The sequence below is a fragment of the Drosophila teissieri genome, chromosome 2R, assembly GCF_016746235.2.
Source record: "Drosophila teissieri strain GT53w chromosome 2R, Prin_Dtei_1.1, whole genome shotgun sequence".
Classification (NCBI taxonomy): Eukaryota; Metazoa; Arthropoda; class Insecta; order Diptera; family Drosophilidae; genus Drosophila; species Drosophila teissieri.
The window spans coordinates 5850964-5865729 of NC_053030.1; the positions used below are offsets into that span (position 1 = coordinate 5850964).

The 14766-nt window shown below is 44.6% G+C and overlaps 2 protein-coding genes across 4 annotated transcripts; one reads left to right on the plus strand and one right to left on the minus strand.

The window, feature by feature from the left end:
* The first annotated feature begins 120 nt into the window (after positions 1-120).
* LOC122612645 (39S ribosomal protein L13, mitochondrial) lies at positions 121-4230 on the plus strand. Of its 3 annotated transcripts, XM_043786390.1 has the most exons (6): positions 121-262; positions 324-447; positions 1975-2201; positions 2324-2472; positions 2540-3245; positions 3311-4230. In XM_043786390.1, the coding sequence occupies exons 1-6, from the start codon at positions 239-241 to the stop codon at positions 4133-4135; spliced, it is 2055 nt and encodes a 684-aa protein (XP_043642325.1). In that variant the 5' UTR covers positions 121-238; the 3' UTR covers positions 4136-4230. The 3 variants fall into 3 exon arrangements, with proteins under 3 accessions (XP_043642325.1, XP_043642328.1, XP_043642326.1); XM_043786391.1 differs by lacking the exons at positions 121-262; positions 324-447 and adding an exon at positions 1593-1790; XM_043786393.1 differs by lacking the exons at positions 1975-2201; positions 2324-2472; positions 2540-3245; positions 3311-4230 and adding an exon at positions 937-1329.
* Positions 4231-4327: 97 nt separating this feature from the next.
* On the minus strand, positions 4328-14428 carry LOC122614922. The gene is made up of 6 exons (XM_043789672.1): positions 13789-14428; positions 5892-6359; positions 5621-5815; positions 5425-5556; positions 5113-5368; positions 4328-5047 (listed from the first exon to the last, which is right to left on the minus strand). Exons 2-6 carry the CDS (start codon positions 6234-6236, stop codon positions 4854-4856), a joined length of 1122 nt encoding a protein of 373 aa, XP_043645607.1. The 5' UTR covers positions 6237-6359; positions 13789-14428; the 3' UTR covers positions 4328-4853.
* Positions 14429-14766: the final 338 nt, after the last annotated feature.

Below are 14766 nucleotides of genomic sequence, written 5' to 3' on the forward strand. Positions count from 1 at the left end.
GTAGAGTCACTGCTTGCATGGTTGAAACGTGACACTGCTTTGCACTATGCGTAAACTGCTTGCATGTGGTTCGAGTCGCGGATATTCCCAATCAGAACATAATGTGTTGGTAATGTAGTAGTTTGTATCGTTCCGCTGAACGATATTTTCAGATTTTATGCGTTGGTCACACTGGCTGCCAGCTGAGAAATTATTTATTTTCTTCAACGTTAATTTGTTCAATTAAAAATCAAACAAAATGTCCATTGCCAAGCGTGTGCAGGTGCGTAAGCTTAATACCCCCAATGTGCAATAGGTAATCATTCACTTTTCCGCCAATCCAGCAATGGGCAACGTTCGCGCGCACTTGGCACATCTACGATTGCACCTGGCAGAATCCATTCGAGTCGGCAAAATTGGTTAAAACGCATTTAATGGGCCTGCAGAAGCCTATTTATCACCCCATGAGTAAGTATTATCCGTCGGCCCAGTTTTGGTTACGTTTCTGTGTCGAAATCGATTGAGTTAAGCCCTTTTTTTGGGCATTTCGGTGTCATTACATCACCGGCGTGTTTCCTTAGTTGTTGTTGCTGCCGCAAGTAAAAATGAAAACAAATAATAGAAATTCGAAAATGGTAATTATTTGACCGTTCAGCCTGCGATTCAAGTAGTAGTATTAATTCAGCAATGACAGAGAACAAAACTTCACTACTATTGCCCAATAATGAAGAGTACAAATATATTTATTTAACATTCTTCATACTAGTAAAAAACTGCCAAAATGGTTTGCAAAGTCGTCTAAGTTACTAACTTCCTCTGCTAAAACTACTAATTGGACCGCAGCTGAATGAGCATTCGGTTATTCCACACCTTATTTTTGACCAGTGATCATTACTTTTAGGTTAAGCAAGTTGTCCCCAATGGCCATCCAATAAAACCGTCCATGTAATTTTCCAGATGATTGCGGGGATCATGTGGTGCTCATCAACACGCGGGAAATCGCCTTGCCCGGAGACGAGTGGGTCAAGAGGGTTTACTTCCACCACACCGGATATCCAGGCGGCGCTTCTTGGACCCTGGCGTGGCAGCTGCACGAGAAGGATCCCACGATGGTGATGAAGAAGGCCGTGTACAACTCGATGCGCGGAAATCTGCAGCGCAGGCACACCATGCAGAGACTGCATTTGTTCGCCGACGATCAAGTGCCCGAGGAGATCCTGCAGAATGTTACGAATCAGATCCGCACACCGCGCTCGATTCCCCAGCGACTGGATCATATCGATAAGGAAACGCTGGAGAACTTTCCGAACATTATGGATTATCCCAAGGACTACATTTTGCGTTGATATGCTGTTAGGAAGTCATTGTAATTAAGATAAATACAAAACATGAAAAAAGCTCATCAAAGTTTTACTGTATTCTATTTTATATAAAGTCTTAAAATATTATATTATTCATAACACGGTATCAACAGGCCGACTTCGCTAATCGAACAGCTTGAGTTTTTGGGGCTGGCAAGGCTGCAAAAAGGGATGCCAGGCAGTTAAACTTCAGGTTACTTATTATAGACTGAACTATTTATATTAGAATAACAGATATTGAAAAAATTAATAAGGGATCTACTTGAAGAAGGTTTCCAATTTCATAAATAAATAATATAAATATTAAATTTTTGTATTTCACACCTTGCGAGCCTCGACAACCCTGCAGTTTACCGGCTGTGTGGCAGTGAATTGCAATTTATTCATCTCATTTGTATCTGCTTCATTTTGCACCCATATCGAAAGACGCCGCCTACGAATTAAATATATGTACGTACAAAAATATACTATACGGAAAGTGCGGTCATCACTGAACGTAAATGTCTAAAACCACCAACAGCAGCTGGTAAAACTTAACCACAGCTTTTGGCTTATCTGTGCCCATTTATATTGTCGTACGATAGCACTATCGCAGAAAGTTAACAATTTACAAATATTTCTTATTCTTTTTTAGTCTCTACCCGCGGCTTGTGCACTTCACACAAACTACTCCCGATTTACCAGGTCCAAAAACGCAGCATGGGTCGCTTAGGAGTCGTGGATCCCAGTTCTTACTCGCAGCCCGATTTGATCACCACGGAGCACAGTGCTCTCAACTGGAAGGTCGACTTCGGAGCCACCAAGATTCAAGGAAGCGTGCTCCATCGCTTCAAGGTGCTGACTGCCAATCTGGATAAGATCGTAAGTACTTGGGGGATCGCACTGGATCCAGCATAGCATGTTCACAGGAGCTCATAAATATAAATATACATATAAATACTTTGCTTTATTATTTGACCATTTCATACTTTTATACGATTTAGCTCCTGGATGTGCGCGATATCAATGTAACCAATGCCACGCTACTGGCCGGAGGCAGTGAGCTCCCGATCAACTTCTTTATCAGCGATGCCGTCGATGATATTGGCCAGAAGCTAACGCTGGAGCTGCCATCTGGAACGGCTAAGGGGAGGTAACAGCACGACGATAGATAATCTAATCTATATGGCCATTGATAATCTCCATACACTCCATTCTAGCCTTAACGTTCGCATCGATTACGAGACTTCAAGCAGCGCCAGTGGATTGCAGTGGCTGAATCCCGCCCAGACTTTGGGCAAGGAGCATCCCTATATGTTCTCCCAGTGCCAGGCGATCCACGCTCGCTCGGTGATTCCCTGCCAGGACACCCCAGCTGTTAAGTTTACCTACGATGCCACAGTGGAGCATCCCACTGAGCTGACGGCTCTGATGAGCGCCCTTATCGATAAGAAGGAAGCGGGAAAGACCCTGTTCAAGCAGGAGGTGCCCATTCCCGCTTATCTGGTGGCCATTGCCATTGGAAAATTGGTTTCCCGTCCGCTGGGAGAGAACTCCAGCGTCTGGGCAGAGGAAGCCATCGTAGATGCCTGCGCCGAGGAGTTTTCCGAAACAGCCACCATGCTGAAGACTGCCTCTGAGTTGTGTGGACCGTATGTCTGGAAGCAGTACGATCTCCTGGTGATGCCCCCATCATTCCCCTATGGTGGTATGGAGAATCCTTGCCTCACCTTCGTGACTCCAACTCTTTTGGCCGGCGATAAGTCTCTGGCCGACGTTGTGGCTCACGAGATCGCGCACAGCTGGACTGGTAATCTGGTGACCAACAAGAACTTCGAGCATTTCTGGTTGAACGAGGGCTTCACTGTGTTCGTGGAGTCCAAGATCGTGGGAAGAATGCAGGGCGCCAAGGAGCTGGACTTCAAAGTAAGTGTATCACTTGAGTTGCAGTTAAGTCATGAGCCTTTAACCATTTCTATCGCTTTACTTAGATGCTCAGCAATCTCACGGATCTGCAGGAGTGCATCCGCACTCAGCTCAACAAGACACCCGAGCTGACTAAGCTGGTGGTGGATCTATCCAACTGTGGACCCGATGATGCCTTCTCTTCAGTGCCTTACATCAAGGGATCAACGTTCCTGCGTTACTTGGAGGACTTGTTTGGCGGACCAACCGTTTTTGAGCCTTTCCTAAGGGACTACCTGAAAAAATACGCCTACAAGTCGATTGAGACGAAAGATTTCCAGAGTGCTTTATATGACTACTTTATCGATACGGACAAGAAGGATAAACTGAGTGCTGTCGACTGGGACTTGTGGCTGAAAACCGAGGGAATGCCACCCGTTATTCCGAAATTCGACGAATCCCTCGCTAATGTAACCAAGGAACTGGCCAGTCTCTGGAGCTCCAAGAGCGTGGCTGAATTGACTGACAGTGCGGAAATCAAGAAGACCATTTCCATCCATCAGCTCATTGACTTCCTGGGCAAACTGATTGAGTGCAAGGACATTGTCGATTTGACCGAAAGCAAGATTAACCTACTGGAATCCACATACAACTTGAAGAATTCGAAGAACGCCGAGGTTCGCTTCCGCCTGAATCGCTTGGTTATCCGAGCTCGCTTGATAAAGCGCCTGGAGGAGGTCCTCGAATTCGCCAACTCCAATTTCCGCATGAAGTTCTGTCGCCCCATCTACCGCGACCTGGCTGATTGGCCCGAGGCCAAGCCCGCTGCTATTCGCAACTTCGTCAGCGTCAAGGATCAGATGATGGCCGTCTGCTCGCACACGATTGAAAAGGATCTGGGGCTGAAGTAAATTTGAGCTTGATGCATGCATTTTCGAAGATCTAAATTGAACTGTACCCTTGTTGCATTATATCGATGAAAAGAATAAAATGGATTTCGAAAGAGGTTGATTTCGTTTTCATGAATTATTTGTTTTTATTAAAAAATAAGCAAAACTACGTTTATAACAAGTTGATTTCCATTTCCATTTTTATGCCCATGCTCTTCCATTTCAAATCTTAAATTTTGCTTGCAATTTTCGCGCGTTACCTTGATACCGTATAGTTACCAATTTAATATCGTTTTTAGTTATAGCTCGACGTTGTCCAATTTCAAGGGTGTTGGTGTTCGTATAACTAACCAAATGGGCGTAGATCAGGTTGATCTGCGCTTCAAATTTCTTGTGGCTTAAATTCTTTAAATTTCTCTCTCGGCTTGTAGTACACATACACACACAATATATATTAAATTTATTATTGTTTGCTTTGCTCGGCTGCTTAAATATTTCCTCTGTTGGTGTCTCAACTTCTAATCCCGACGAGTTTCGCTTGTGGTTTAAACTAATTAACAATTTTGTCTTTCCTTTTGCTTTTGTGTGGCTTCCGTTGTGTTTGTTCACCTCCTACATCGACCAAAGTGCTTCAACATGCTTCCAATTGATTTTCCCGAATTTGATGGCTGAGAGATCTCTGTAACTATTCCCCTTCCTCGGTCGCCTGTCCTTCGTCTGGCTGAGGCATTAAGAACTATCACGCACTGGAGTTATCATTGGAACGGGACGTGGATGGACCGGCACCCTGATCATCGCCCAGCACGAATGTGGGACTCTGGCGGGATGTGTGATAGTGGTAGCCCTCTCTATAGCGCTGATTGGGTTTCGACCGTGCGGTTTGTGTGTGACCCAATGCTGGACGCTGATTGTTGAGCTCATTGGGTCGTTTGGCTGGAAAGGAGGAGGAGACCTGTTACCATCCCATGACGCAAAATGGATGCTGCCATGCTCCTTACCAGGTATATAAGGCTTTTGATTATAGGACGATTGTTGTTGTTGGTTATACAGATCCGACGTGGTCGCATTGCCATTGTGATGATATGGCGTCGCCTGCAGATCTGTGCTACAATTAATGGGACTCATCGGCGTCATCTCGCGGTCCTCGATAAACAATTCGCTGGCATCGTCGGGCACCTGACGGTACTGAGTCCACGGCCAGGATGCGATGCCCGACAGAAGAAATGCCTCCAGGGCGCACAGATAGCCAATTATCTATTGGGAAGCGGTTAGGAATATTTAGGCAAACAAGACGGACGTTTCGAACTTACCCCAGTGGCCAGGAGCGTGTCCTTGGAGTGCTTTGATACCCATGTGTATTCAGTGGCATACAGCACCATGTGGACAAGCAGCGTGGAGCTCAAAATAAATATCAAACCAACACTCAGGTACATCCACGTATTCTGTCAGAAAAGAGATCCACTTTGAATATCCATTACTGCGTTATTAATTGAATGATTTACCCACCACTTTAGTCCAGTTGAATGGGAACATGAGCGCTATATGCGATATATCCAGAAAGAGCATGAGACACGTGATGAGTAGCGAAAAGAGCGCGCAGAAGACCATCAGCCTCAGGCGTCCGATGAGTGGCAGTAGAAAGAGGCCCACCTGCACGGTGCCCGCGGAGCACTCGCAGGCCAGACAGGCGGCCGAGGATAACTGGTAGATGGTAAGGTGGAAGGTAGGTTTCTGGTCAGAATTTATGGCCAGGGGCGGTATGGGTCGCCCGACTTACCACCAGTAGTATGCGCACAATCCCTGTAGGCGATTTCAAGTGTTGCGGATCACAGTGGAGGGCGACGCCCCAGGGCAGGGGGGTGTGGCCGCCCCTCTGCTTGTAGTTGGCATGGGAGTCCCAGGAGGTGCAGGTTCCGAGGGGGGATTCCAAGGACAGCGAGTGCGAGTGCGAGTGGGAGAGCTCGCCGGCCCTGCTGCCAGCTATTTCAAAGTCCTGCTCATCGTCCAGCTGACAGCAGACCGGCTCCAGCTCCAGCTCCCGAATCTCGTCCAGCAGCAGTTCTATCTCGTCCGTGCCATATAGATCAGATACAGACGGTATATAACGTTGGGGTTGTTGCATTGCCCGTGGCGGGATGTGTCCCACATCACCGATGGTTGCCCCTCAACTCTCAAAAACTGCGCCCACGTCTCGTTCTATCTCTCTCTCTCTCTTGTCCCTTTTCCTCCCTTAACTATTTGGTAGCTGAAAAGATATTATATTTTTTTTTATTTTATTATATGCGATATTATTATAAATATTTAGAATATTGTTCAACCCAAGAATTACTGTTTACTAGTACTTGAACATAGCATAGAAATACGTAGCACTCGTAAAAATTGCTTGTAATTATTTCCACATTTCTTTTTTATACCTGGTATACTAGAAACGTTGAAAAGTACGTAACAGGTAGAAACAATTATTCTTGATCAGGACCACTAGCCGAAGCGATCTGACCATGCGTCTGTGCGTTCGTCCGCCCATGTGTCCGTATGGACGTTAAGATCTCCGGAGCTACTAAAGCTTTTAAGTTAAGATGAAGCACGCAGATTCCAGAGACGCATGCTTCGCGCAGGCATGCTTCAGAAGATTTCCACTCTAACTCTCGCAAGCCGCCAAAACAGTTTCTACGCCACACTGTTAAATTTTTTTGATTTTACTATTTTACCCGTTACTCGTAGAGTAGCATGCAGCATGCAGACTATGCCACTAAAATCCCTCGCACTCGTAACAGCTGGGTAATGGGTATCTGATAGTCGAGCACTATAGCGTTCTCCCTTGTTTTTTATTTATCCACATGCGTTGAGAGGCAAAACGAAACCAAATGAGGTCTGAACGCTTCGCTCCATTTGCTATGCTATTGAAATTGATAACTGCCAAGCTGCTGGCCCTCGGCGCTCATTAGATGTCCTGTCCCCTCGGCCCCTCTATGTGGCACCCCCTTCCCCCCACTCCCCACCATTTCAACCGCCTGTGCATAACCATAACGGTAATTTGATATGAGCCGTCGACGACTTAGACGTCGCCATCGCCTGGCTGTCACTCATACGCCATGTGGGCCGCTGTGAAAACGCGCCGCGGGAAATCCCCCTGGGAGCTGCCAGTCTGAATACGCTTTCCCTGGCTGCGGCAGGCGACAACTTTCCGCGGAAATTTGTTTATGGGAAAATAAAGAAATGAGGAGCTTACGCGAAGCGGAAGGGTAGCCTAATGGTGTGATATGAATGAGGAACAAATGTAAATCACATGATGACGGCAATGAATGGGTGGGTCTCTGCACTTGAGGTGAATGGAAAAGCTTAGCAAGGCATAGGTATATGGGTAAATGGTAAAGGACTTGTAAATTACAAAACAAATATATATGAAAGAGCTTGTTTTTTAATACTCATTTGTAATTCACATCTAATTCCATAAAATTCTCTTTGTAAGAATGTCTTGTCATTCCATAAAATCCGGTGCAACTATTTTCGCTCATCCCTTAATCAGAGAAATTCCCATTGGAGCACCTGAACAGTTTCAGCATTTATTATTTTTAATTGCGTCTGATGCGAAGCTTTGATAGTCTACGTATCAGTTGATGTGGCTGCCAACTGGAAATTAAATTGAATTGGTTTTGTGTGGCCCCCTTTGCCCGATCTCCTCGCTTTTCAATTTTCCCATCTCGACATCAACACCCTGGATTTTCCCTTGCCCTTGGCTGTATGCAATGAAATTTTGCGGAGCACTTTTTGTGCCACTCACACACACACACGGACTATTACTTTGGCAATTAACACAGACATGCGGAATGTGGAAATGTGCAAAAGTGCAAATGTGCAAGCACACAAAAGCCGAACTCCGTGGAGAATTTCAACAATTTTCAGCTGTCCGGCCGCATTTTCCTTGAGCTGTCATAATCAGGACACAGCTGAAGGTAGCTTATGCTCCTTGTTGTCATCTGACAACGTCCTGCTGCTGTTCCCACTGTTTTGCCTGTTGTTTTAGCAGCGCAAGGACTCCTCGCAGCAGGACACGAGAAGTGCAGCTGGACAGGAAGAGCCAAGGATGGGGGTCAGAACGGCACTCACACAGCATTACACATTGGTGAGTAGGACAGGCAATACATAGTGCAATGTAACAATTTGTTCTCTCTCTTTCTGCCCAAATATCCTGTCCTTCTCTTTCTCGCACTCTGGGCTTGTGAAGTATTTGTTGGTGGCGCTGTTCGGGTTGTCCTTGCTCCAGTTTTAGTGGCCCGAATGGCCTCAGCCTCCGGTTTGGGGTTTGCGCTTGGAGAGCCTTCCCCGCTCTCTCGTGGCCACCCAACACCCCAACCATTCCCATCCACGCCCCCATCCACGCCCTTATCTCTGTCTATTATCGGTGCACATAATCTCCCTACGCTGCTGAAGGGCCTAATGAGAGTCCTTGTCGGCACATCTCTCTCGCAGAGGACATGCCCTATCTTAAGCAATTTGCCCATCGATGGAGAGGCATTAAACTCTTCGCCTGCAGCCCCTCTTTTTCCAGTTTTTGTCGCACAACCAAACGCATAATTTCACACACAGAAAGAAATTAATTGGATAGCTTTACCCAGTTAATCAGACACTTTTATTATGTGTATTTTACACATACTCGTATATTACACATTTGCACTCTTGTTATCAAGCGTAATCAAATTGCAAATAATAAACATTGATTTAACACATTCTCGTCGAAATACAAATAATAAATTAATACATTTTGAGTTAGAAATAAAATCGGGTTGGATTTAAAACACATTTAAGCGTGAAATTGCTTTTATGGGATAACTTTGAAGTGCTATCGGTTATGTTTAATAAATAAATATTAAATCTATGCAAAGCTAAATTACCCCAGTTCACAGCCCCATTCTCTCAAATCCTGTGCAACTAGATGGGCTTTTACTTTAAGCTCCTCACTTATACTAGAAGTGGCCGTTTTTGCCAGTGCTCCATCCGAAATCAATTATGCTGATCTGCATGTAAACTGACTGGGCTTCCTGTTGGGCCCCACTTTCGCCCCCATTCGAGCCAAAGTCTGCAGGAAGTGCAAGTGCTGTGTATGCAAATTTATTGTCAATGAAGGGGATTGGAATTGGCGTGGAGACCTGAGCGGAGCCGAGTAGGGGCTGTATGGAAACGATTTAGGGGTGGGCTTCAAGGGTTGGACACTCGACGTGGGCTCGACTGCATTTCTTATTTATGAACGTGCATAGACAATGCTTTTTGGTTCTTGTTGCTTTTTGTTTGAGTTGAGTGCCTCCCCAAACACAAAGACACATAATGGCAGACAGGCCGTGTGCAACGTGGTGGCATTCAATGGACCAAACTTGCCGTAAATAACTTTTAATAGAATTTTTAATGGGGCTCGCTCGGTCGTCCGATGTCCTTTGGGCCCGATGTACGGCAATTTGGCTTTAATATAGATTACCATGATGATTTGTCAATGCATGGAGAGCAGTTGAAATGCGGTTGGGTTGCGTTGTGGTCAGGAATAAAATGAATAAATTCCAATCTATCAAATTAAAAGAATTTGATGGAGTTTATGACATAAAAAGATAGCATAACTCTGATTTTTATCTACAAAATGTCTGCTTATATTAGTTACTATTGACGATTCTGTATAATATTATAGAGTAATCACAAGATTAATAAAATACAAATATTTATTAAAAGACTTTCGTTTGAGGGCCATCAAAAGCTTTTTAAATATCAAACTATATTCAGCAGAAAAGAATTTTAGTAGCGTAATAAACGAAGTGTGTATGTATATGAAACTCCGCCAGGACTTCCAGGAAAACTTATCGGCCAAATTGATCTGTAACAATAAAACATGGCATTGGGCACAAGTCGGACAGTCCTCGGACCTTTGAACTGCGTGCACACTTTGGCTAGAATTATTGGAATTTTTGTTCATCCTTCTCGTCCGCTTTTTGGTGCAGACAAGTTGACTATCGTCCTCGATTCGTGGCGGCATTCAATGCGGCTGGAAATGCAGGGGCTACTAAGGGAAAAACGAAAAACTGGGACCTTTTCCTACTTATTATGCCGCCGCATGTTTCTCTATGTTTGCTCTTTTGCGGAATTATCGATTACAAATGAATACTTCATCAGGCGAGGCGAGTTGGCTTGGGAAAAGCGGGAAATGGTGGGAGCTGAGGTGCCTGGCACCTGGCACCTGTCGCCTGCCGACATCCGTTTCCGGTTCGCGACACCCTACGGCACTTTTCAATTAAAGGCGGCATACCTTTCAGTATAATAATTTGGAATATACTTATGCTCATTATATCAAAATGTTGGAATGATCACAGGATCTAGATTATCTAGCATTAGTTATGTTCTGTGTTTTGAAGTCATAGAGTATCCAAGTTGTCCATTTCTGATTCATTTGCCAGAAACGAAGTAAATATTTTTCCAAGTGACTTGCTGATTTTTTCCCATTGCTTTTCCCATTTCCTCGCTGCCTCTTTAAACTGCTGTTTAATGTATGGCCCCACTTCTGTTTTGTGTCGCATAATTACCAATGCCAGGATAATTAAGGCAACGCCAGGCTGGCAGGCCACACACAAAAAGGACAACGAGTCCTGGATGCGGGTCCCGACTCCAGGGATTCCACTTTGGTATGTGGAGTGGAACGGACGGAAGTGGGTGGACTAGGGTGGACTTGGTGGTGGGGTGGTTCAGTGGTGCGAGCACGTGACGAACGGTAATGGCACGCCAAATCACAGGAGAAATGAAATGTTTGCCAGTCGGCAGTGTTCGGAATTCCAAATGCGAAGCGGAGCGGGTATTCAGGAAGTGGATTTTTCAGCCGAGTTTCCTTATTCAATTAGGTTAAAAATAGAAAATCCACCAAACGAATGGTGCATTCAATTGATGTTTAATATTCAATAAACTAACCTTAACCAATTTCAATTGAATTGATTCACTTAACGAAACACTTCAATTATTTCTGTTCTTTGTGCTTCAACAAAACATTTGACTCAATTAATGCAGAACCATGTCCTGCTCAGCTCAACTTTCGATTAGAAGGTGTTCAGCGCCTGAAAAGGGATTCGTTTTCGTGGCAACTCCTGATCCTCCATGCGAAACTCCTGCATAAACTCCACTTCAGCTGTGCCCCCGCCTGCCCCTCGTCCACGAAACCTTAGTGGAAAGTGATTAAGGCTCACGTTTCGGGATTACGTAAGCTCCTACAGGGATACTTAACCATCTGCGCCCCACAGCATTTATATAAATTTGTTTGTGTGTGTGTGTGTGTGTATGGGTGTGTGTTTGCGTGTGTTTGAGTGTGGGTGTCTGTTGAGCATATCATGTGTTTATGAGATTCCTGAAATGAACACCCCCCCATCCCACTTCGTCACTAAGCCATTTTACCTGGGCTTTCGGGGCGTCCCCTGACACGTGAGCTCCATAAAAAGGCAAGAAGGCCTCGTCATTTCATGGACGTTGCAGCACGCGAGGGGTCCCCTAGCCCCGCCCCACCCTCTTGCCACTCCCTCCCCTGGCTTTCAAGCCTCCCCTCCCGCCGTTTTCACTTTTGTTCGGATTTTCCTTGCCGCTTTTCTCCGCTGCGTAAACACAGCTATTAAATGCGGACTGACCCCAATGCTGACCGACTCTGCTAGCTATCAACTACAGTTTGCATTCGATAAGCCGAATTTCAGATGGTATAATGGTAATAAAAAAAGGTATTGGGTACGGTGTAATTAGATAATGACAAAAGCCTCTCAAATTACTAAGAAGTATGAAGTTTATCAAACTACTATGGGGACATCCTTTTTATCATGATTATTTTTTAGACCACCTAAATTTGTTAAATGTACAATTTAAGTTTATTTAAACTCATTTTAGCCTTAAGCATTGGCCATAAATATTTGAGGCACATCGATGTATTGACCGCCTTGCAAATGGCTGATTTATGGTCTGTATTTAATTATCCCGTGGCCCTTTCCCTTTTGGCCGTAAACGGTCGGTGCAACAACCTCGTTTCGCCGACCTTGAACCAGTTTCATTTTTAAAAATTTCCAGCAGGGGAAAAGTCAAGGGGGCGCACTGGAAGGGAAAGCATTAGAAGACTTGGCCAACTAAGAACTTTTGCACATATCTCGGCATATTAATAAGGCCCAAAGCGTCTAACGGCCATTTAATCGCAGCCACATACGCACACAGACACGCACATGTGTGGGTGGGATAAGATGAGGTTCTATGACAGCGAACTAAAAATAAACAAATGAGCCAAGCCAAAAACACGGAAAAACTGAAAGACGAGTTGAGGCTGCTACAGAGCGCCTGCGTGGAGGGAAAACTAGTGAGAGCGCCGAGATGGAAAAGCAGCCAGAGAGAAGGCAAGAGAGGAAAAGCGAGAGAGCCACCGCAGTTATTGTTGTGGCTGCCACAGGAGTTCAAGGAAGTGAAATAGCTGCAGACTGAGTTTTTCACAGACAAAGTTTCCTATCTGCTTCCTCTTCCTCTTCCTCTCCCCCTTCCCCCTTCCCCCTCCCCATGTCGCTCCTCTTCTTCTTGCTGGCTTTTCCCTGTTGTCACTTCCTGTGAATCAGTGCATTTGTGTGAGTGTGAACGTGTGAGATTCAAAACACTCAGTATTGAGAACTGAAAATAATAGATTTCTGGTTTGATTGCTATGAAATAATCAGTTTGTAATCAAATATTACATACATCAATTATATCACTTAGGTGGTATCCGTATACTAAGTGTGATTCGATTGTATCAATAGCATAATAGGTGTGTGCTTAGTCTCAAACTTGAAGATTCGTCGAACCTAATGAATAATAACTAGCTGTGGTTAATTATAGGAATTTCCTTCTAATAGTCTAATTTGGGTAAACTACCTTCTATTAGAGTTATTAATAAAAGTTCGCGTTTATTACTCGAGGAACTGGAGTATCAATTATACAAGTAAGGCATATGATTTCCTATTATAATTCGTAAGCAGATTATGAAATAAAACGGGCAGGACTACACTAATGAATGTGCTTTATTAGAAAGATTTGTGATTGAAAATAAGAACTAATGCATTGCAGATTAAATCCAAATTGTTGTTAGCTAATTTGTATCCAAGTACAAATTTAGCCCGATGAAATAGAATGCCTTTTTCTATTTAGCAGTGAACTTGGTTCAATTGAACCAATTCAGATGGTGAACCTTGCACCAACACACGCAGACTAGCTCGCACACATACACAGCCTCGGATAGTCCGCTCTCATAGTATCCTTTCTCTGCGGCTGTATGTGTATGTGTGTGTGTGTGCGGCCTAAAGTGTTATATTGACATTTGGCTACATAATGATTTATGCTGCTGCAGGAGCCCAGCGATCCTTGCTCCTTGTAATTCCTGCTGCTATTTTTAGGGGCATGGCCATAATTTATTTTTATGTACAAGCAGCAGCGCCAGCAACAACAGCAGGAAGGAGGCAACTACATCACACGTACACACACACACACACACACACACTCGAAGAGAGATATATTTTTTGTGGGCAAGCGAAGGGCAAACGCTGGAAAGCATGCTACGATTTTTGTGTGGGAGTTGGGTGGCCTATTTGGGGGGCTGACGGGGAGGGGGTGGAGTGTTCGTGTATACAACTAGTTAAATAAATTTACACTTGACCCACCTATTTATTTCGCAGCTGTATGTATTTTTATACTTTTTCTCCTCCGAATGCGCGGCACGTTTCTGCTTCCTTTATTTTTTGGCCAGCAAAATCTTTTGAAAATTGCTTGTGTTCTTATGTGTGCACATCTGTGTGTGATGGTGTTTGTATGAGTGGGTGGCGGGGGTGGTGATGATGGTCTTCCCCTTCTGCCAAACCTAATATCAGTTCATTCATGGGCCAAAATCAGCTTTCAGTTTTCCTTTCGACTGTGTGTGTATGAAACGGGAAGCTGCCATTTTATTTGTGATTTCCAGGTTTCGTTTCTCTGCAAAATTTCAGCTTTTCTTTATTTTTTGAGCTGTATTATACTCTTTGTCGTTTTTATTTAACTCGCGCAGCAAAACAATTTTCATTTTCAGACACTCGCACGAAAATCATTACTCAGTATGCACGGCTTTCCACGGGCTTTTCATTTGCCAACTACCGCGCCCCTTGCCCCTCGCCCCGCCATTTGGGCCATGCTGCCACCACTGCCTTTCAACATTTGCTAAAACACTCACACATTCGCACGGCGGAGATATTATTGGGGCGGCTGGGAGGGGGCGTGGCTGGTCGGGGGGCGTGTGAATGCAAAGCAGCAGAACGAACGTCGAAACAACGCGACACCAACACAGGAACGAGAGCGGGAAAGTCCGGAAAACCAACGAACCGACAGCGTTGAAAGCCAGCAAACGACTGAGCTCCAAAGCCCCAAATGGAATCTGAGAAAGGAGAGAAACTAAGGGCAGAGAAAGAGAGAGAGGGAGAGAAAGAGTCATCCTTTGCAGAGGCGACGAAAGTTCGCGGAACCAGCTCAGAGAGCTACCAATACCCACACGAAATCATATACGAAAAGTTATAAACAATCATTTTATTATTAAGGCATTTAATATTATTTAATTTTAAAACCAATCTTTCCAAAAAAATTATATACTCCTCAATGTTTTAACCTAAAAT

What these genes read in the sequence shown, in the direction of transcription:
- LOC122612645 (XM_043786390.1), top strand. Translation starts at nt 239, where the DNA reads ATGTCCATTGCCAAGCGTGTGCAG. An exon ending in CCATTGCCAAGCGTGTGCAG is followed by an intron (nt 263 to 323) that starts GTGCGTAAGCTT and finishes CCGCCAATCCAG; the next exon opens with CAATGGGCAACGTTCGCGCG. An exon ending in TCTGGAACGGCTAAGGGGAG is followed by an intron (nt 2,473 to 2,539) that starts GTAACAGCACGA and finishes ACTCCATTCTAG; the next exon opens with CCTTAACGTTCGCATCGATT.
- LOC122614922 (XM_043789672.1), bottom strand. Translation starts at nt 6,236, where the DNA reads ATGCAACAACCCCAACGTTATATACCGTCTGTATCTGATCTATATGGC. An exon ending in CATTCAACTGGACTAAAGTG is followed by an intron (nt 5,557 to 5,620) that starts GTGGGTAAATCA and finishes CTTTTCTGACAG; the next exon opens with AATACGTGGATGTACCTGAG. An exon ending in TCAAAAGCCTTATATACCTG is followed by an intron (nt 5,048 to 5,112) that starts GTAAGGAGCATG and finishes CCTCCTTTCCAG; the next exon opens with CCAAACGACCCAATGAGCTC.